Source organism: Sturnus vulgaris, chromosome 15 (genome assembly GCF_052056855.1).
Source record: "Sturnus vulgaris isolate bStuVul1 chromosome 15, bStuVul1.hap1, whole genome shotgun sequence".
Classification (NCBI taxonomy): domain Eukaryota; kingdom Metazoa; phylum Chordata; class Aves; order Passeriformes; family Sturnidae; genus Sturnus; species Sturnus vulgaris.
This window is the reverse complement of record NC_142257.1, coordinates 4,654,823-4,677,209: the sequence shown is the minus strand read 5'-3', so window position 1 is coordinate 4,677,209 and position 22,387 is coordinate 4,654,823. Positions and strand designations below refer to the sequence as shown.

The window sequence follows — 22,387 nt, the reverse complement described above, 5'->3', positions numbered from 1 at the left end:
TGGATGTTGGAAATATTTATTTAGGAAGAGAAAGAAATGCAAGGATTAGTTCATTAACAGAGCAGTGGGTGCAAATAAGCAGGGTCACATTGCTGTGTGCAGCCAAACAGCCATGCAAGAAGCAGATTCAGTGTGCTGTTGGTGTTGTTTTTCCATATTCTTCTCCATAAAATGCCCATGTTAAGGGATGCCAGCACTGCTCTTGCTTGGTGTTGGCACTGAGACTGAGTCACGTCCATCTAAACGCTCACTCAGGGAAGTGAGCAAGTTGGTGCTCTGATGCAGTGATGCTCCCCAAGAAAGGTACCACTTCAGGAATCCCATTTTCTGTTCAAAATGGGAATTACTAAAATACTTGTGTGTGCACTACTTAATACTGATGAAAAGCTTTTTTCTCAGGCTGCAATGACTGTTTATATAGGCTGTTTATACAAGGGACTTGGGGTGTGATGCTAGTGGAGGGGCACTCAAGTGTGAAACTACTTGAGTGGAGTTTATTTCTTGTGCACATTGATTGATGACTCTGAAGTGAACCTACAACACTGATGCACGTGAGCTAATGGCACTACAGTCTGCCAAGCTGGGCTGTTTCCAGAGAGCTGACTTGGTTTCTTTTTTAAAAAACATCAGCAAATGAGAGTATTTTTGTCACTTTACAAAAATCTTTCTCTCTGTGACCAATGTCTATGCCTCATGTTCTACCCTGGGACGGACAGCTGCCATGGACACACATGGACACAGACAATCCTTTTGGCAGGAGCTGGGAAGGAGCAGGACAAACCAAACCTCTAAGCAAGATTTTTTTTCTTTTTCTTTCATTGAAGGCCATGCTGTGGCAAGATGGCCCTTTTATCATCGCTGTTTTTATAGGAAAAAAAGCAGTGAGGGGAGTTATACGGGCTCTCCTTCACGGAACTGGAGCTCCTCATTAGCACAGTGGTCATGGGCACTTCCAGGAGCTCCTCTCTCAGTCCATCACTCAGTGGCTCCTCTGGTGAGCCACTTCCTTCCACCACTTCTTCAGGGCTGCTGTCGGGGTGCTTCAGCCTGGCAGCCCAGTGGCAGCGTGCAGACCAGAACTGCAGGCAGCCGTAGGCCAGGAGGGCGAGGAAGCAGAGGAGCAGGAGGCTGCTCACCATCCACATGGACGTGGTGGGCTCGTGCTTGGAGCCGCCGAAAACCAGGGGGATTTTGTCCAGCGTGTGGAAGGTGGTGCAGTGGTTGCTGGAGGGGTAGGAGTTCTTGCAGGTGATGCAGAGGACGTAGATGGTGGACGGAGTGAGGCGGTGCAGCACCAGGGAGCTGAGCGGGTGCGGGACGCGCTCCTCGCGGTGGAAGTTCTGCCGCAGGTACCCGGCGAAGACGCTGTTCCAGTTGGGGCGGTACATGACGTGGTAGTAGTTCTCTGGGCACGGGCTGCTCGTGGCCCAGGACACCGTGGCACTGGTGTAAGTGATGTTGTGCACCTCGATGTTCATCCTGCCCCTGGAAGCAGATGCAGGGACAGGCTCAGCTTTCTGATCCGTGTCAAGGCTCAAAGGACACTGCCATCGGTGGAGTCTTTCCACTGACTTTTACTCTGCCTTAGATTGGACTCAAGACTGTCCTGGCTCACTTAGATTACATGCTGTAATTACAGAAGACAAATCCTGCTGTTGCCCAGACTGCTATATCACTCTGCTTCATAACCAGAACATCCAGTTGGAGCACAGGGTATACTTTTTGCTACTTGTGCTTTATTTTTTAAAACATCTCTCTAACTGCTTGTCTATATCGGAAGCTTTTTTAGCTTATTTCCCACAAAATAAAAAGGATACTGCAAGTGTGATTAACATAAAGTGATCATTAATCTAGCTCCAGCTTGTCTTGTGAAGCTGCCAATCAACAGATATTTTGATTTTACGCCTCAATGCCATTTAGAAAGCTCCATAATGGTTAATTCACTGTTTTAAGTTGTCACTGCATTTTTTGTACCTTCCTTGCTTGATAAAGTATAACTCTTTCTGTTCCTGCAGCATCTCACACTGCAATATCAGGAACTTAAATGTGAAGTCTGTAGGTTGGTGAAATATAAAAGCAGTGCCTTTAGAGAAACACAAATATATGAATAATAAGAACAAATACAGAAAAAAGACACTGCCTGCCTAACAAATTTAAACATTTAAACTGATTTGAGCCAGACTCAGTGAGTAGTAGATTATGATCCCTGATAGTGCAATGCCCAGTAGTTTTTTAATACTCTCTGAGCTGTCTGGCTGTTCAGCAACAGCCACAAATCACTTGAGACCAACACTCCTTTAGATCCCCAAAGTGCTTTCTGAGCCTTGCTGCAGGGTTCTCTCTCCCAGCCAGCAAGTGCTCAGAGCAGCACCTCTGTTCAGCTGAGCTGGTTTATTCCTGGTTTGTTCCTTTTTCCTTTCTCTCTAACAATAACTAACTTTCCTTTAATTCACTCAAGAATAAGCTCATCCTAATGACTGTCTGTCTGTTCTTACCTGAGGCTGCAGGTGCCCTTGCTGTGCCCTCCCAGAGCCAGCACTTACCTCCAGCCAGGTCAGGTCTGCCGTGGCCCCGTGGTGGTGGCTCTGGTGACAGAGTGGCCTCGGGCAGTGCCTTGCCAGCACTCACCTCCCTCCTGCCTCTGCTGAATCCTTTCCCCAAGCACTCCCCCTTTTATACCCGGCTGGGCTCCGTCATCTCTCACCATGGCAACCAATAGGAAAGGATGGGCAGGCATCTTCCAGTGATTTGGGAATGTTATCCCTGAAAGCTTCTGCCTGGGAGAAGTGTGCATCTCCAAGGCAGGAAAAAACAAGCCAGGTAGGATTTTTTGCTGGCTTATTTGTTTTTGTTTTTTTTTTCCTGTATCCACAGTCCCCCAGCAAGAGCATCACTGAGGCCCAGCAGGCTCTGGGGTTACAGACACATTGGCACATGGTGTGAAATCTGGGATCCTGGCCTGTGGTACACATTGACTCAGAGACTTTGTCTTTAATTCTGTGATTCCTTGCACACTTACACCACTGATATAAGTTAGAGCCATAAACAGTACATTTTGATCCCTGATGGTGCTACAATTTCCTGTAGCCTTGTAATATTTTCTAAACTCTGTGATGGGAGTAGGAATTGGGTTTTTAAAGACTTTGACCTCCTGCTGGACTACATGGGATTAAGACCAGCTCTTCTTTGAATGCCTCTGACTCAGAGACAACTTGGGGATGTCTCCTGTCAGTCTGGTGAGAGGGCAGGAGGGAGAGCAAAGCCAGTGCCTGTGGTGTTCAGGGGAGCAGGTCCAGCCTATGGCCAGGAGGGGACAGATGGGTAGGGAGGGGCTCTGAACAAGTGGCTTGCTCCTCTCTAACACCAAAATGTGCTCGAGAAGAACTTTCCCAGAAATGTTGATGCTGAGTTTGGAGTTACTCATTCCACTTTCTAAGACAAACTCAGCTGTTGCACTGAAATTAGGTTGGCTGGGAGCCCTGGCTTGTCTTGGGCTGTGTGCAAGTTCTTTTTTTGTCTCTCAGGATATTGCTCTTTCATTAGCTCTTCATTTTTCCAAGGGAATTCTCTAACACTCAGTACTATCTATTATCTCTCTCTCTTGAATTTTATCAGATAAAACTCTCCCTGCCTTTCCTCAGGTGAGCTCAGGCAGGTCTGAGTGATGGCCAACAACAAGGTCAAAGACGTGGAAATAGAACTGGGGTTTGATTTGCTTCATTTGCTGCTAAAGCTTCTCCAGAACATTGCTGGTAATCTCCTGAGCTCCTAAAGCAATGCTGGGACCTTGCCCACATGGTCACAATCACAGATGGCTGTCCCTGAGACCTGGATGCAGGGTGGGCTCTGTCCCATGCTGCAAATCCCAGCCTCCCATCCCCAAAACCTGCTCATTTGGCCCCAAACCAAGGATAGGGGAAACCTCCCCAGTGTCTCCAGCAGCTGCTGCTCCCAGGAAATGTCAGGGTCAGGCTTTTGCTTTGGTTCTCTGAGGGGTCAGAAGCAGCCACCCAGTGTGGGGGAGTGAGCTGTGCTGTGCTGTTCTGTGCTGTTCTGTGCTGTGCAGCCAGCTTGTGCCTTCAGCTGCTTTGTCTTAAAATACCCACTGGTGTCATTTTTTACATCCTACAGTCTTTACCCCAAGCTGTGTATCTCACCCTTAAATGGAGTTATATTTTTAATTGCTGGCAGAGCATTATTATTAGACACTACCCTGCTGTTAGTGCACTGATGGCTCTGCAGAGAGCTCCATGAGCCCCCCTCATCCTGCAGACAGGCAGGTGTGAATCATCCTGCTCATCTGCAGCCAGTGCACATCCCAAAATGTATCTTCTCCCAATCAGGCTAATTGCTGAGACCCCCACTCAAGGGAGAAGCTGGCTGGGAGCTGCTCTCCAGCCCCTTTATTTCACTGGGGGCTGTGCAGCATCTGTGTCTGTAGATACAGATATCTGTACAGCCAAATATCAGCCCTGCTGTGGGAAAAACCTGGCCAGCTGCACCACAACTGGAACCAGTGCTGATAGCCCATTTCAGGGGAACAAGGCACATGCACAGACAGAATCCCCTGGCCATGGAATAGCAAAGGGGCCTCCAAAAATGGATGTGGATTCATGAGCGCACTGAAATAAGAATTTTTTTATTTCCCCAAGCTGGGATGAGCCCCAGTGTGCTAAACCTGGGGCAATAACAGGGTAAAGAGCCTGCAGGGAGGCATGGAAGGAAGGTGCAAGGAGCCTCTCTGGGACACTTGGATCACCCTGCAGCACTCTCTGGGGGCACCTGAGGCTGGGACAGTGCCTTGCAAAAGTTACAGCAATAAAAGCTGGGGGAGTATGGCTGGGCTGGGGCCCTGGAGCACTGACTTCCCTCTGGGATGGTCGTGTTGGCCATTTGGCAGATGTTCCAGGTTGGGCATTACCTGGTGTTTAAACAGAAACACTTTTCAGAAAAACACATTGCAATTTTTCAAATGTATCAGGGTGCATAACCAGTGGCTTTGGGTCTGTCTCTACCAGATTTTTAAAGACTTGGTTATCTGAGGATGCACACAGAAGCCTAAGCAGGGTGCTCAATTCTCTTAAGAGCTGTTATCCAAGGAGCTTTGAAAGTAGGCTTCTGTCTGCCTAAATAATTCTTAACTCTGACACATACTCAGGGCCCTTTTTTTTTTTTTTTTTTTTTAAGTTTTGATGGGAAAGAAAGTTCTTGCTTGTTGTGAATGAGCTTCCAAGGTGGTCTTTCTGCACTTAATAGTGTTTCAGGGCTATTTGCACCTACCAGGAACAAGAGGTGAAATTACATTTCACAGAAAATAGGGGCCTTTCTGGCTGTGCCTTATTTCTGCTGGTTCAAAGAGCACTTAGGAATTAGAGCAGGTAACAACCTGCTGGACCAGATCTGCAGGGCTGTGACAAAATGAGGGACAATTAATTGATTAAAATTACTTACAAGTCTGTGAAAGCGTGGTCGGTACATTGGTGAAATTCTATAGCTGAGAGCAAAAGAAAATACTTTTCCAATTTTTAGCAAATGACTTTGTAAACCATTAGCAGCTCAGATGAAGTGTTAAAAGTAAACCTTGTGGAGTGAGTCAGGAATGGAGGATGAAGGGAGCCTCCAGCTGGGGTTATTGCAGCAGTGGTGGAGCAAAGACAGCATTTTGCTTTGTTCTGCCACTCCAGCCCTTGCTCCCTTTCACCCAAACCTCCCCAGTGCTTTCATCCCACTGCTCCCTTGGCTCCATTAGTGGCAGGAAAGGGGATCCCTGTAGAGTGGAGTCTGCAATATCCACAGGGAGGCATTTGGGATTCAGTCTCATTTGTTTCTTTATCTTTACCTTTAGGTAAGCATGAGCCCGGGGTCAATCTGTGTTGTCCTGGAAGGGGCACTACATGCCAGGATCTTTTCCAGGATTGCTTTTTTGCTGGTCACTGAGGCTGAAGTGGAGATGTCATGGTGGGAGAGTGCAGCCCCTCAGCTGGGCTGAGCTGTGATGCCAACACTTCCATTGCAGAGCCCTCCCTGGGCATGTGGGGTCTCAGCTAAATCTGATTCTCAGTACCTTTTCTCTGCAGAACACACAAGTGAATTAATTCCCCCTACTTCTCTTTGCCTCACACCAAATGGATCCTGTAAATGTTCCAGTGATGAAACGTTGCAGCAATTTCCATGTTTCCAAGATGACACTGATAGAGTACATTCCTGGAAATCACTTTCTGTTCTCTGCTGCTAAGAATTTTTGAGGGTAATGTCCTGGGCACCATTCTCCCTAGACCAGTGTCAGATTCTTACCCTTGTCACAGACCTATGGGAGGTCTGTTAAGTAGAGGCTGATGTAAAGCTTTGCAGGATGCAAAAAAGATCTTTTCTGTGTCTTTTCCATCTGCCCTTAAACTCAGTTGCTTCAGTTCCTGCTTTTCTTAATAAGCCTCATTTAAAGCAAGTGCTCATAGGGGGGAAAAAATCTGTCTGCTTAAATGTATATAAAGCTTTTCATTTTAGCAGAGAACAATTTGATTTTGAAGAGGCAAAGGGCCACTGAACTGAAATATTTGATAGGGAGTGTATGGGAGAGTAAATTACCTTGGAAATGAAAGTGGTGTTGCTACATAGGAGGATAATAAAACCTTGTGAAAAACCATGACAGAGTTGAGGTTAGAGTATATCTGAGCACAAAGGAAGAAAAGCAATCTCCTACAAGAAGCAGAGGCGGGAATGGCCATTGGTATCATTATTTCTCCTCCTTAAAAATGATTTGTAGTGATGGAACACAATACTGTGATAAGAGAATTACAGGTGTGGTTGATGGCCCTGTCTGACTGTCACTGTGCTTCCAATTTCCCAGCCCCTCAACATTGCCTACAGCCACATCTACAGCTCCTACCGCAATTTCGTGGGGCCACCTCACTTCAAAACCATCTGTCGGCTCCTGGGCTACCAAGGCATTGCTGTGGTCATGGAGGAGCTGCTGAAGATCGTCAAGAGCCTGGTAATTCTGAGCCATCATCATCTCCTGGTGATGGAGAAAGCCCAGAGCCTGGCTAGGTGCAGGCAGGCAGGGCTTTGGGATCGGGGTGTTCACATCGGGCACCCTCGTGTCTCTTGATCCACTGGAGCACTTGGAGCCATGGGCTGATCTTTGATTTTCACTGGTGAGGAATCCCAGTGATTCCTGTGGGATGATGGAGTGATTCCAGCAGGATCAGACAGCGTTCAGCACAAAGATTTTACGGTTGACTGAATGGAATTTAGTGCATTATCTCATACAATGTATCCACAGGGTGCAGGTGTGTAGCTCCAAATGACAGCAGGGGTTTTAAACTAAGCAGTGTGCTCTGCTCTAATCCAATCCATGTTTATCCAAAACATCAGATCTGCAGAAACTTGCTGTACATGAACTTAAATTCTTTATTAAACTCTTGAGCATCCAGTGATCATTCCTCAGGTGGAAGGAGCATTTCCTGTGCTAGGGAGTGAGTCTTTTGGCAGCTCTGGTGAAATGCTTTTTTGGGTTAGGAGCACAAGCCAGCTGCATATAAGACTGAGCCTTGTTTTGGATTTCAGCTGCAAACAATGCAAACACAGCAAGCTGTATTTTGAAGTTGAAAATCCATGCAGCTGGGATTTATTCTTTGGGAGGAAGCTGTAAAAGCACTCTGACTCCATACACTTGGGATGAATTCCATACTTGAGTGAAATCCAAATTAAGCAAGTTCTTCTCGGGCTCCAGCTGAAGTTTCATCCTGTGCTGTCAGATGTGGACCCATCCACAACCAGCCTCTTTCAAAACCAGTGCCAGGAGACCTGGCATTCCAGTTTAACCTCCCTTTGTCTCCAACAGCTCCAAGGCACCATCCTGCAGTATGTGAAGACTCTGATTGAAGTAATGCCCAAGATCTGCCGCTTGCCAAGGCATGAATATGGCTCTCCAGGTGGGTGCTGCACATGGATCCGTGAGCAGGAGCTCAGCCTCGTGTTGCTGCACATTTACTCACACTCATGGTTAATCCAGGCTGGCACCTCACCTGCCAGTGCCACTTGCAGCCAGGTGTGCTGGGACACTTTCAGCTGCTCTGCTGTTGACACTGGAACATGTGTAGGAAACATTTCCAGGAAATCTCCTGCTGGAAATTTCCTTTTGAACACATAAATCACTGATAAGGGAATGTCTTCTGGTAGCCTCTCTTATGTTTTCAGGATTCTGTAAGCTTTTGTGAGTTTACTGGTATTTTTTTAAATGCTCTACTTAGCTGGTGAAGAATTTTTTTGCAGCATGGCTGCAGTCAGAAACTGTGGCTGCTGTACATGAGCCAGCACCAAGTCATCCATCAAGTCTGGAACTCTTTCCTCCTCTGATGAAGAAATCCAGGGAGTTTATATGACTTACTCCCTATTTCCCAAGGCTTACTGAAAGCAGGATAAGACACTGCATGTTAGTTCTTCCCAATGCCAGTCTCTGTGTATCCATTTAGCAGCTGAGATTTGTGATTAAGGAAATACCAGACACTGATCATCTTTTTGTCCAAATTACTGGGAAGTGATTCCAATCTCTTTCTGACCGTCCTTCCTTCTCTTTTAAGGAATCCTGGAGTTTTTCCACCATCAGCTGAAGGACATCATTGAGTATGCAGAGCTGAAGACTGATGTGTTCCAGAGCCTCAGAGAAGTGGGCAATGCCATTCTCTTCTGCCTCCTTATCGAGCAGGCTTTGGTAAGGCAAAACCCCCACACCAACATCGTACCCGAAATTTCCAGCTCAAGAGTAGAAGTGCAAGTGGGTTCTTCAGCAGAAGAGTTTGGGAAATGTTACCTTCCAGCTTCTCCTGTTGTCAGGGTCCCTCTGGGGCTGTGTCATTGGAGTCTTTGGGCTTGTCCATGGGGATGGTGTGCCTTGGCACTGGTCAGACCTCTGGGATGGCTGAATCTCAATGCTGGAGGATCCAGATTTCATTCTTGAACCCAAAGCTGCCCCTTGTCTGTCCTGCTTAGGAACAAAACCAACTGGAGTTCATTTCTAGATTGTAAGCTCTCTGGGGCAGGGATCAATACTTTTTATATATATATATATTTATATACAGTGAGAAGTAGATTTAATCCCTCTGCTCTTTTGGGGTGCCAGTGCAATGGAAACAACCTGATTGATTGTAGTGATGAAATGGATAAAGCAATCCAGCAGGAAGGAAATCTGATGATGATACATGTCCTGTGACATCTTCACTGAATATTTGGCTGGAGTAACAACTTGGTATTGCCCCCTGCACAGGAGTTTTACATGTGCACAAGTCTCTCAGCTCATGTGATGCCCTTGCTAGTGTGGGGCAAAGGCTGTGGCTGAGTGCCACTCATCTTCTTAGCTTCTAGTTTTTCACATAACAAATCTACCAAGCAATGAATTTATCTCATAATTTGGTCCAGAGCCAACTGGGAAGTGCTCAACCACACAATTATACATTAAATGTGCATACTGTATCATCATGGTTTGGGCAGGGTTGTTTCAGTTTTTCCAGAAATATTTCAAAATTACTTCCCTAGCATAAGACAGGATTTCCAAGCAAAACCAGAAGTTTTGTTCAGGTCAAAGCCATAAGAAAGTTCAAAGATTCCAAGTTTTATCTGGCCATAGAGCACAGAGAAAACTAGAAGTCTCTGCATGTCCTCGAAGTGGATATTTCTGCCTTTGCCTTTGCATTTTAACTCCAGATCTAGAGACTTTTAATTCTTGGTATAATGTATCAAACACATTCAGTGAGCAGTGGCTGGATAAGATGAAGAAAACAGGAGGTGTGTATCACCCAGCAGCTTGGCTATTATAGAATTTTATAGAATGACCAGAGTTGCCAACTATATTCTGGCAGTTCCTGTTCCCTTTGTGGCTTTGTCAATGCTTTCTGCTGTTCTCAGTGTTGGGTTTTCTGCTGGATGTACTGCATTTGCCTTTCCTGTCACATCTCAAGGGACACTCAAGGGACATGGTGGTTTCTTTAGAAATCCTTCATTTCGATGCAGAAATGTTCCTTCAGTCCCAGGAGCTGTACATCAGCAGTGTACTGGCATTTTAGAATAGCAGAAAATAAAGATGGTGGGAATTTGGGGATCCTCTAAGGAAGGCTGCCCATCAAAGTCCACATCTGCCTACTTTCTATGCCAGACAAAGCCTCTCCTTGGATCCTCTGTTTTTCCTCACAGTAATAGGCTCGGAATACAAAGCCATTTTGCATGCAGTGGGCACTGGTTCCCACTTGCTGGAGGATGTCAGATGCACAGAGCCATCACAGAACAAGATTTTCCCTCTAATGGAGCTCTTGTGCAGCAGGAGGAATTGCTTTTATACTGCAATTACCTTCACAGCTGTCTAAGTGATCTAAGGCTGGTGGTATTTGCTGGCAAAAATGGCTCTGATGCAGATGTCCAGTCTGCTGCATTTTACCCTCTTTTTATTGATTAAGTTTGAGGAATGAGGGGTTGCTTGGGATGAAATTTCTAAGCAGAGTTTGTGCTCTTGGCTGATGGGCCTTGGGGAAGAGGTCTGTTAATGACATGAACTAATTTTGGGACAGATATGAGGTGAATGCAGGCTGCAAATGGCTGAAAACGCTCACTTTATTAGAGGAAAACAGCAGTAGAAGAACATTCACCTAGGAATGAGCAGTGTTTTGCAAACAAAATGACCAAGGTGACAGGCCCACTCCGTTAGCATCAGCACCTCTGTGCCCGTGGAGGGGCCCCAGACTGTTCCTGTCCCTCCAGCACTGTGTCACAAACTGCACTCCCACAAACCTGCTCTCATCCCAGCATCCATGCGCCAGTGCAGCCTCCTGCAGCTCCATGCTCCACTGTCCTGCTGGCTGGAAGGGTGGTGCCCACCCCTGCATCCCAGGCAGGCCCAGCCCAGTCATTCCATCCTGGGCACCTCCTGCTGCGCTGTCATGATCTGCTTCCCAGTGTGTCTACATCTCTCCAGTGAGCTCACAACTGAAAGCATGTCCTAGGAGTAGCCTCGTGTAGGGGCAGGCTGATGCCTTGTCGTGACACGGTGCCTCTGTGTTGAACAGCTTTGGTTTCCTCGCTGCTGTTGCCCATTGCAGACTCGTGTCCAATGTACTGTTGGCCATCGCTCCTCAGTCTCCACCTGCCTATTTCTAGGTTTCTCCTCCTTGTGCATCTGTGTTTGGGATTATTTTTTTCTCAAGTGCATTGGCATGCATCCCCTCAGGTGGCATCTCATGGTGTTATTCCTCTCTGGACTTCTGTTTTATTCTTCCTGGTGCCTGCACCACTGGGATTCTGGTAGCCCTGGCTGAGAACACCACACCAACAACCAAATCATTTCAGACCAGTTGTGATGTGCCTATTTGCAGAAGAGCCACATATCAGTATGTTTTTCGTGTACACTTCCTAAAATAGCTAAGCCAAAGGGTAATTTCTACCTGGGTGCTCTCTTGAAGAACAGGCTGCAGGAATTCATTCAGGGTAAGATGAAATGGAAACTTCCATATTCTTTATCCCCTCTTAATTTCAGGGCTAGTAAGTAGGAGAGAAAATCACGATAAAGGTCTGGCCTTGCACAGGCAGGAAGTAACTTATTTAAGTTAGAGAAACTTCCTGACTGAAGCTGAAGTGTTACTTTCAGTTTTAGGTCATTTAGGTTCAAACCACTGGAGTTACTACTGAGCTGGGTTGGATCTGAATAGGTGCTGTAGGTGTGAACTGTTGTAGTGTTGCCCAGGCCCCTGAGCCATTCACTCTCCCCCATAGGTATTTTTTAACTTACTTTATCTTTCTTTCTTCCTGCCTCAGTCCCAGGAAGAAGTTTGTGATTTGCTGCATGCTGCTCCCTTCCAAAATATTTTGCCCAGGGTCTACATCAAAGGTAAGAAGCTGAGAGGGAAGCAGTGGGCAGACTCAGAGGTCTCTGCCCAGAGGCTGTTTTCTCTCCCATCTCTGCTGAGGATTAGCTCTGACCCTGCTTCCCCCTCCATAGAGATCAGTGGATACAGCCAAACGTCAGGTGCAAACAAAAGCCAGGGGTGCATTTCCTGTAGCACAGTCGTGACCTGAAACCTCAGTCAGTTTGGGGGTTCCCTTAAGGTTTGGAAGGCATTTCACAGCCTCTTTGGAGAATGACAGCATGAAATGTCCATCTCAACAGGAGTGCTCGGTTAACAGGGACACGCTTTGGACATGTGTGATAAAGCTGCTGCTGAGACTGCACCCGCCCATCCCTCCCTTCTGTGCATCACTGGCCCCTCATTGCTGTGGTTTGGCTCCCTGATCCCACAGTCTCCTCGGATGGTTGCTGGGGGGCAGCTCTGAGCAAACTCTGCGGAAAGTCGCGGGTCTCCACTTCCTCCTCTCATTTCACTGTTTGCTGCTCGCTTGACAGAAGGAGAACGCTTGGAGGTGCGCATGAAGCGTCTCGAAGCCAAGTATGCCCCACTTCACCTGGTTCCCCTAATAGAGAGGCTGGGCACTCCTCAGGTAAGGATTGCATTGGAAGGGATGGCTGTTGGAAACTCGTAGCAGTCCCCACGTGGCCTGCTTGGCCTTGGGAAAAGTGATCCTTTTTTTTTTTTTTTTTTTTTTTTTTTGGATTGATTGATTGATTGATTTTTCACCCAAAACATCAATTGGACGAGCAAATCTGAATCCTTGCCCGAGCAAACACTCTTAAGGGAAATTTGTGAGTGGGTCCAGAGATGTGTTGCTGCCTCCAGTCAGGAGAGCTGTAAGGCAAGTGTGCTAGAAGCCAGTTGTGAATCAGAACAACTCCAAAATCCTCTTCTTCTCCACTCTAAAAAGATGGAGAATTGCCGGAGTGGTTTGAGGAGAATTATTGCAGGGCTGTCATAACAATCAATTGCCATCGCTTTTGGGGACCCCATTTTAGGACTGCAGTGTGGTCCATTTAAGCTCATCCCTGTCAAGGAGTACATCTGAGAATGGTTTCCCTCCTAGCACATGCTTAGAGCTTCAGCACATGCTTGAAATTATGGCTCCATTTAAGTACCTTCTTGACGTGGGTCTCAGCTTGGGAAAGATCTCTTGTGCAGAAACTCAGTACTGTTTAAAATCTCTCCATAGACTGATCAGTGTAATGGGCAAAAATTGATAGTAACAATCAAACTTCAAGTGCCCATTTACTTGGGATGGATGGGATAAAAATCTTTCAAAGTATCAAATGAATCAACACCCTTTTCCTGTAATGTACTGACGAGGGAATGGAACAAACACTCAGCTGGTGTAGGAGGTGACAGATCTATGGCAGGCAGAAAGTGGTTGATATTTGTTCCTGTTTTTTGTCATGGATCAAGGACATTTTGAACTTTGCATCGTTGGAAATCATCTGAAACAGAGAAATTGGCTGGATAACTGAGGACTTGTCTCACTCTGTAGACACTTCCTTTAAAAGGAGACACTCGAGAAAAAGAATTCACCTCTGTGTTTTTGTGTGTTTGTGTTGGTCTTTCTATCTCTCCTTCTTTCCATGCAAAATCATCATTGAATTCTGCTATTAGAGTCCACTCGTTGCTTATCTCTGCTGTAGTTACAATGAAAACAAAAGATATTTCATGCCCCACTAAAAAGTTATTTTTCTGTAAACTGTTCCCATATTCATCACACAGATACAGTTGGGTACCAGATTTTTTTATTTTTTTTTTTTTAGCTCAAATGTAAATGAACACAAGAATTGCTTTCTATAGGTGCCTCCATAGCTTCTAAGCTTGCTCCTTTTACGCAGTTTTGGACATGCATTTTGGAAATGCAGTTTTGGACACAGGCCATACAGGATTTTTTCCTGCAGAATGTGTAAATGCCTTGTAGCAATTGTCCAGAATCTAAGCTGAAGTTGCCTGCCCGATGCCTCTCCCAAAAGGTGGCCCCATGCATGTTATAGGGGGATCTATTGGTTTTTGCAGGTTTTGGGTAGAATTATGGCAAGCTCACCAGTAAACAGGGTGTAAAAGAGGTTCAAAAACTGGAAAATCAAAACTGGATTTGTGCAATGGCAGGAGAACTGCTAATGATTGTTGTAAATAATTGCTTTGCATTGGAAATCCAGAAACAGCTGTTTTATGGACCATTTATAAAGAACCAGGGGGGTCAAAGTGGTTCATGGAAGGAATCCTCTCCCTTTTAATGCTGACTGTAAAGGTATTTTGTCAGGGGTTTTCAAAAGTGCTTGATCAGTCTGATTTCTTCCCTGGAAATAATCAGAGCCTTTGCTTCTGAAGACAGAAGGAATAATTTGAGTCAGCACAGTTCACCTTGAGATCATCCTTCCTCTCCTGATCTTAGAAATCAGTGGGACCCCAGACTGTGAGGCAGCTCTGAACACAGGACCAACAGCTCCCCAGCTGCTTTGCCCATGTTAAGATATCTACTCTAGGATAGTCGTCCTCTATCAAAGACTGGTCTTACTGTGATGAATTTTAGAACCAAATTCTGTCTGTGAATGTGCATAACTGAGTGGCACTACCTACACTGAAAGCCAGATGCATCCCTTTCTAAATTAAGATTTCTTCAGAAATCGTGTACTAAGATGACTGGAGAAGTTTGTTCTCAAAAGTATCCCTTTTATCACTGTGTTTTAGCAAACAGTAATGCTAACACCTAATTTATATTTGAAATGGCTCATTTTGCCACGACAGACCTGTGTGTGCAGATCTGTGCCCATAAGAGCTTGGAGCAGGTGAGGAGGGGGACAGTGTACAGCCTTTAGCCAAAAAGCTGGATAAAATAAACCTTTCCTTGCCAAGCAAACACATGCAGGTGTGTGCCATGGAACCAGTGATACCATTCCTGCTTTTAACAGATCAAGGGATCCCAGACCAATTCCCTTGATATTTGCTATTAGTTGAACACTAATTGAGCTGAGCTCCCCAGAACTTCCTTGAAATTGTGGCACAAGCAAGAATTGAAATGCTTCTAATTTCAAGAGCAGCCAAACTAAAAATGCTTGAGGTTACTGCCAGCATAAATTGATAATCAGGAATGGGGATGTGCAGGCACATTCATGCATTTTTCAGAGTGGGATGAAGATGACCCAAGTAAACCAAGCATAATTCATGTTCTTAATGTCTGTGTATGTGCCTGCCATTTGTCCCAGCTGGGACAACATTTTTACAGGCATTGCAGAGACCACTGGAAATGGAGCAAATGCTTAAAAACTGCTTAAAGCTCCAGGAATTGCTCTGGGGTAGGCATGGTCTCAGTCGATGTCACACTTGCTCTGTGTGCCTGTTCCAGAGTGGTGGGAGGGCTGAAAGGCTCTGCTGTGCAGCCACTCCTCAGTGAGGTGAGCATGGCAGAGCCAGAGCCTCCCACGGCCACGGGCACGGCTCTGACAGCGCTCAGTTCCCATGGCAGGAGTTATTCTTGGCAGCACTGCAAAGAAAAGTCAGCCCTGCCACTGGAACAGCAGGAAATGGGACAGCTGAGAGGAGTCAGGGCAGTGAGAGACCCCCACGCTTGCACCACCCAGTGAGCTTGGGGGAAGGCCCTGCTTGCTTGTTCTAAATTCCCCTTTTACTTTTTTTTTTGTCCTCTTGGGGAGCAATGGGGCTGAAATGAAGTTAATTCTCTTTTAATTTTCCTCTAGTGTAATAGTCAAAATAACTTTATCCAGTGGAGCTATTCCAGATTTTTACATCTGAATCTGAGCAGGGATGTCACAGAAATTATCCACACCTGGAGAGCTTCCACATCTGGGAAAAAATTATTTGGCTTTCTTACAAACCACAGCTTTTTCAGTATCAAGTTTGCAGCGGCTTCTCATCTTCCTCAGAGCTTTTTAACCCTAACTACAAAAGAAATCAAGGAAGCCATAGGCTATCTGCATTTTGAAGAGATGATGGCGATGTCCTGGGAAGGAAAATGTCTCTGTTCTGTCCTGTTTTATCTTCATAATCTGCAGAAATCATGAAATGAAACCCATGAAATGAGTCACGAAATTAAAATCATGAAAGGAAACTCTCAGTAGCACTAGCAGGGCAGAACAGTATGCTGGCAGAATTAAGGATCAGTATTTCTGGTCAGAGCTTTGCCTCCAGCTCTGGTGTGGTGACGTACATAGTTACTCCAAAAGATACTGGGGCTGATGAAATAGAGCAGAGCAGAGCAGAGGGATGAGTGTTCTCTGCTGGGAAGTGCCACGGGAGCAGCCGTCAGAGGTAAGGCTGGACCGCTGGGGAGCGAGCAGGCAGCGTGGCTCTCATCCTCACCCGTGTCCCTGTGGCTGTCCCTGTCCTCAGCAAATCGCCATTGCCCGGGAGGGGGACCTGCTGACCAAGGAGCGGCTGTGCTGCGGGCTCTCCATGTTCGAGGTGATCCTGACGCGCATCCGGAGTTACCTGCAGGACCCCATCTGGCGGGGGCCGCCCCCCACCAACGGCGTCATGCACGTGGACGAGTGCGTGGAGTTCCACCGGCTCTGGAGCGCCATGCAGTTCGTGTACTGCATCCCCGTGGGCACCAACGAGTTCACGGCAGAGTGAGTGTCCCCCCCACCGTGTCACAGGAGGCTCATAGCCCCTTTGTTGCAATTTCACACCGTCTTTTATAGCCTCTGTACGGTTTGCGGTTTATTATTGGTCGCAGTTAGTCGACATAGCAGTCACTGGTGGAAAACTCTACGCCCCTGTTCTTCCCAGAACACTTCTGAAAATACTTTCCACAGCTGTGGAGTTCTTTTTCCTGGTTGACTTCTTCTCTCCTCTTCCCTTCTTGGTCTCCAGGCCAACAGCCTTGGTCAGAGAATACTTCTCAAAACAAATCTCAGTCATTAACCCTCTCTAACCCACAGACCAGCTGTGTGTCCTACTATACCCAGCCAGCTCCTGTCACTGCTGTTCACATGCTGACAGAGCCAGCCAGCCCCTGGCATGCCCTCAGTGCAGTGAGAGCCTCTGGAGGAAGGGGAGGAATGTGGGTCCCTGGTGAAATGGCTCTGTTGTGCTCAGCTTTGTGTCGGAACAGCTTGAGGAGAGAGCAGGAGGGTGAAGGGACATGCCCAAGGTGACAGGCCAACACCTGCCTACCTGGTGGGTAGATTGGCCAATACCCAACACTAGGTCCTCACCCATCTTACCCTGTGGATTACCCTTCACAGCCTGGCCTGGGTGTAATTGTGTATTATCTCCTTCTGAGTTCATTTTCTCTAGGTGTATACTCATTTCTAGGAGCAGGACTGAACCCGATTTCCCTAGGAATTCCTGGTGCCATGGTACTTCTCTTGCCTAACTCTATCGTGTCCTCTCTCCCCACCCATCACCCTGTTCCTCCCTCCCTCCAGGCAGTGCTTTGGAGATGGTCTGAACTGGGCAGGTTGCTCTATCATTGTTCTCCTCGGGCAGCAGCGGCGCTTTGACCTCTTTGACTTCTGCTACCACCTGCTGAAGGTGCAGAGGCAGGATGGGAAGGATGAAATCATAAAAAACGTGGTAAGTTGAAGGGTGAGGTCCCAAAGGACCCAAGCCAGCACACCTCTTTCTTTTTTTTTTTATCCTGCTTTGTCCAAACTCATCAATTACAACAAAGCCTGGTGTTAATCTTATTCCTACTGGATGCTCTTGCTGTAAGGTTTCCATCTGCAGTCTCAGCAGAGAAGCCAAGGTTTTAATTGGCTTGAAAATCAAACCTTTTTTCTCCCAAAGCCTTTCCCTTCTTCCTGTGGTTGGGAAGCTGGACTTGAGGAGCTTGTATTTCCAGCAACCACCCTGTGATTTCGGTGGCTTTATCAATAAGCAGTTGGGAGCCTAGACTTTGGAATGGTTAACTTAGGACCACTCACTGATCCTGTTAATGCTCTGTCTTGAGTCATCAAACCCAATAATGAAGCGAGTCACCAGTCCCTGCGAGGTGCTAAGTGGAACAGGAGCATGTGTTAGAGCTGCTTTGCCTTAGCAGAGCTTTGCAGCAGCAGGGCACAGGTTCTGCTACCTCCTAGCTGGGCAGGTGACATAAGACCCTTCATGTGCTGTTTCTCTCCCTCACCCTCCCTCCAGCCCTTGAAGAAGATGGCCGACAGGATCAGGAAGTACCAGATCCTGAACAACGAGATCTTTGCCATCCTGAACAAGTACATGAAGTCGGTGGAAACAGACAGTTCCACGGTGGAGCACGTGCGCTGCTTCCAGCCCCCCATCCACCAGTCACTGGCCACCACCTGCTAGTGTGGACACGGAGCCTGCATGGGCTGGGAAGGGAGCAGGGACTCAACCCAAACCAGCTGGGAGGGGTGAACTTGATGGTGTGAGGCCTGACAAGGGAGTGAGGCTGGGTCTGCCTCTCCACAGGAGGACACATCTTCCCCTCAGCCCTGTTTGAGTGCATGTTCCTCTGTACCATCCCTGTGATCCGTTTTACTCGTAGCTTTTGGACTTGAGGGGGGTGGGGGTGGGTGGGCAAAATGTGCTTTTCTTCCATGAAGTGGTCCAGTTTTTCCCTGTGATTCACCCAGTCCACACATCGCTCTGAAGCCATACTGCAGCCTCAGGTGGGAGGTTTCCACACTCCCATGGCACCAGGAACCCGCTCCCACCGGGACAAACCAACACCCCCTGACATGTGCCACCAGCCACGGAGCAGGAGGGGCTGAAGACAAGGCCCTGATCCACTCTCGGAGGGGAAGAAGAAGGGATGAAGGCGGGATGTTACCCATGGCAGTGCCCTGAGGATCAAGTGCTGGGTGCAGAGGAGCCGTGCCAGGATGGTTGTGGGTGGATGCCTGACCCAGACTGGGCTGAGCTTTGTGCTCTCTGCTGTGTCCTTGGCCTTTCCAGCAGCTGTAGGGAGAGCTTTGGCATGTGGGCTTGAGAAGAGCAATGATGCAGTCACCAGATAACTCAGCACTTCAGAGAGCTGGGGAAAGAGAAAACAGCCTGGCTTTTTCCATGCTATGGGACATCCACTTATTTTAGTGCAGAGGTCCTCCCCTGAAGACACATCTCCCATGGACTAAACCAGATTTCCTGTGGACCACAGAAGAGGCTGCATTCTTGTGAATGTGCTCTCAAACATATTAATTTGGGTGCAAATAATCACTGGTGCTGACAGGATGCAGGTGTAGTTACCTTGAACATACAAGATCTTTGTTCTTCAGCCAAGGGTGAGAGCCAGGGTGTGCAATCTGTGTGTTCTGGGATGCTGTTTTCCCTTGGTTTAGACAAATTCCTAATGGCACAGCAAACAAATACCTTTCTCCAGAGAATGGTGACTACCAGCAAGGCTTAGGAAATTTCCCATCACTTATAAATTATGTGATTGTTTAGAAAAGATAAAATATAGGATAAGCTTTAAAAAATCCCCAAAGTTTTCCAAGTTCAGAGAGAACACTGGAGTCTGTTTCCTTTTCCCACTCAGCTAATCTAAGATACCTGGATATTGAGAATAAATTCAGGTGGAACTTCAAGGAGGATTTCATAACTCCTGGTCTAACCTGCTTCCCCTCAGTAGTGTCATTGGAGTGATACAAAAGCTTGTGCTTGATGTGAAAGGAGATCAAACCATGTGCTCCAGGAGGAAATGATGCCAGCCTCACCACTGGCAGTGTTTCCTCAGCTCTAGCCTGGCCACAGCAAAAATTGCTGTGTCCAGATGTGATAATATATATTTATTCCACGCATTTCATCATGCCTTGTAAACTGCATGCTGTTACAGATGTTAAAAAGGCAGAGCCTGGGCACTTACTCTCTCAGAGGGAACATATAATGAATTAGTAGAAATACCCCAGCTGGAGTTTTTGTCTTAGGAAACAACAGCCAGCAAACTACTGCTGGCAAGAGGAGATCTTGGTGTGTTTTTTGTGCTCCCAGACTCTCATCACCTCCCTTGATAATCAATAAATACCCCAGATAATCAATAAATACCCTACATGTGATAAGTGCTGGACATTTTCACACCTTGAGTTTCCTTTAATTGTTGAGACAGACATTTTCAGCTGCAGGGAGGAAACTGTGCAGCACAATAACCTGAAAGTAAAATGAAATCTCAGGAAGTCTGGCTGAAATCTTGGAGTGGCAGAGAAGGACCCAGCCCAGCAAGGCAAGTTCTTTCCTCCATGTTGTGAGGAAGAGCAGCAGAAGAGCACCTGGGGCTTGCTCTCTGCTTACTCCTCCACTAAGGATGTCAGTTCTGGCATTCCATCATGTTCCAACACTTCTACACTACTGGAGTGAGGGTATCTAGAGAAATATATTTTTAAAAGGAAGAGAAGAATCAAGCACTTTATTTTTTGTGGAAAGCAAGGTGCGAGGAAGATACATCCGATCAAGATCCTATTTTTCCTGACCTAAATAGTAAGTGCTTGTTATTTTGGTATGAAAGTCGTGCTGAAAAGTTGGCACAAGTCCCTGTCTGGCTTTCAGAGCCACCTCTAGGCACAGCACAAATTAAATTAAGTGTCCTGCTACATCTGACAAGCTGTGGAATGCTGGAGTCTTCTTGGAAACCAGCATGAACAAGAAGTTGCTACAAAAGGATGAACTGTACCAAATGGCCCAGTCTCAGCTACCTAGACAAAATGAGATATAGTAAGGTGAATTTAAATCTCTGTTTTCATCAGCTTAGGTCTGGAGTGAGTCGTGAGATACTTCGTCTAATAATCTGTAAATCTCTTTGCATTCTTTTCCCGTTGTTTTGCCATAATTCCCTGAAACCCCACAAAACACAGTTGCACTGAAAAGTTGTTGTACTTGTCCAAGCTGTACTTGAAAGAACAGGTAGTTGAAATCTATTTGTTGCCCTCAGATTTGCTAGCAAAAATGTAAAATCCCTCCAGATTCCAAGGGATTAAATGTTTTGAGCAAAATGTCAAAAGTGCATGAACAAAATGTGAAGTGTTTTGACTGTAGAGTGTATGCAGGTGTTTTGCCTTGTTGCTCAAAGTAGTATGAGGTACCAGCTAGTAATAATCACAGTCTTAATTTCTGAGATTTGATGTTACTGTCCTTTGATTATCTCAAGGATTAAGATACTCCTTAGCTTCAGTTTTCTCACCCTCCTTGTCTGTGTATGAGAGAGGTCCAGGCTTAGGTCTTCAAACAATTCCATGAAAATTGATTTTTTTTTTTTCCTCACGTGCTTTCTTAAATGTCATAATTGTTAATGGAAATAGGGAGCAAATTTGTAAGAGTAGGGCTAAATAGTAACAGATTGCCAGGAGGTCAGGAATATTCCCCACACTTGCAGACTTTCTGCCAAGTTTAGGAGTCTGCCTTGCAGATGTGCTTCAGTCCTATATTTTTCAGTCTTTTATAATCTGGAGATTTCTAATGGTGTTTTCTTAGGGAAATGTTGACCCCCATCTGAATCCTCCCAAGTCCACTGACAATGGACTTGCTTTTTTACCTGTATTTTCCTGCTTATGCTGAAGTAGTCTGCAAACTCCCCAGCACTCACCAGCCACCCCTTGGAATGTCTCCTCCACAGAAAAGCTGTTGGCTCCATGCAGGAATTACAGGGGGGAGAAAGGATGGCCTGTGTCAGGAATGAAGTCAGACTGGGTTATTTTAATGTTCCCTCTGGCCTTGCCATTATAAAATGTGACTGTTGGCAGTGCACATGCTTTTCTGGGATGATGCTACACTTGACTTGCAATGCTACAATAGAAAGGGGAAGCAAACTAGATCAAACTCAGCACTTCAGTGGTTTTCCTTTTAAACTCTGACAGCACTTAGTAGCATTGAACAGCATTGGTCCTTTTCCTCCTGCATTACTCCAGTCCAGTAGGTTCATGTGTATTGGAGAACAAAAGAGAAAAGAATCGAAGGTGTAAAAAACCAAGAAAATATTCTCAAAAACTGTTGTCAAATGTACCATATTTGTATGAAAAGCTGCTTGAGTTATTTTGTACAATGAATTTTATTTATGGTGAGGTATATTTACGCTTGTGATCTGATACAGTGTTAAATTTTTGATCCATATTTGCTATGCAGCTGAAGATGATATTTTTGTTTTGTATTATTATTTTTTGCTGTTGTTCTAAAATTCAGCCAACAGAAGCTTCCATCTCCATTAGAAGTGCTTCTGCAAGAGTAAAGCATCTGATACCTGGTGATATGTCCCGTAACACAGCAACCAACAATGTGTACAACAAATGTGGGATGACTTTTGTGATGAAGAGAAATAAAAATTGGGCTCATTCATGAAATGGGCAGAATTTATCTTGTGGTGTCATCATCATTGTGATAACTGTTATTTGGGGAGAGGTTTCAATTTTACCTTGCACAAAAAAAAAAAGCTAATTTGATAAAAATGTCAAGCTTTTGTAAAAACCAAAGGAGAAAAATACGAGGTTTTGTGGCCAACACCAAAACAGGCATATTTTCCTATCAAAAAGTTAATGATTTTTGAGAGGAACTTCCTTGCACAACATTTTTCATTTTAA

At 46.0% G+C, this 22,387-nt stretch overlaps 2 protein-coding genes across 4 annotated transcripts in view; one reads left to right on the top strand and one right to left on the bottom strand.

The window, feature by feature from the left end:
• On the bottom strand, window positions 1-2,693 carry FNDC9 (fibronectin type III domain containing 9). Of its 2 annotated transcripts, none has more exons than XM_088173541.1 (2): window positions 2,544-2,693; window positions 1-1,485 (listed from the first exon to the last, which is right to left on the bottom strand). In XM_088173541.1, the coding sequence occupies exon 2, from the start codon at window positions 1,476-1,478 to the stop codon at window positions 816-818; it is 663 nt and encodes a 220-aa protein (XP_088029667.1). In that variant the 5' UTR covers window positions 1,479-1,485; window positions 2,544-2,693; the 3' UTR covers window positions 1-815. The 2 variants fall into 2 exon arrangements, with proteins under 2 accessions (XP_088029667.1, XP_014731427.2); XM_014875941.2 differs by having other exon boundaries at window positions 1-1,627; window positions 2,544-2,678.
• Window positions 1-22,163, top strand: part of CYFIP2 (cytoplasmic FMR1 interacting protein 2) — a 51,150-nt gene extending 28,987 nt beyond the window's left edge. For both annotated transcript variants that reach the window (XM_088173540.1, XM_014875935.2), the window contains exons 24-31: window positions 6,848-6,991; window positions 7,844-7,934; window positions 8,583-8,713; window positions 11,800-11,872; window positions 12,386-12,480; window positions 16,254-16,492; window positions 17,294-17,441; window positions 18,006-22,163. In XM_088173540.1, coding sequence (XP_088029666.1) covers window positions 6,848-6,991; window positions 7,844-7,934; window positions 8,583-8,713; window positions 11,800-11,872; window positions 12,386-12,480; window positions 16,254-16,492; window positions 17,294-17,441; window positions 18,006-18,173 — 1,089 coding nt within the window. In that variant the 3' untranslated portion in view covers window positions 18,174-22,163. The remainder of the gene's footprint in view (window positions 1-6,847; window positions 6,992-7,843; window positions 7,935-8,582; window positions 8,714-11,799; window positions 11,873-12,385; window positions 12,481-16,253; window positions 16,493-17,293; window positions 17,442-18,005) is intronic.
• The last annotated feature ends 224 nt before the right edge of the window (window positions 22,164-22,387 follow it).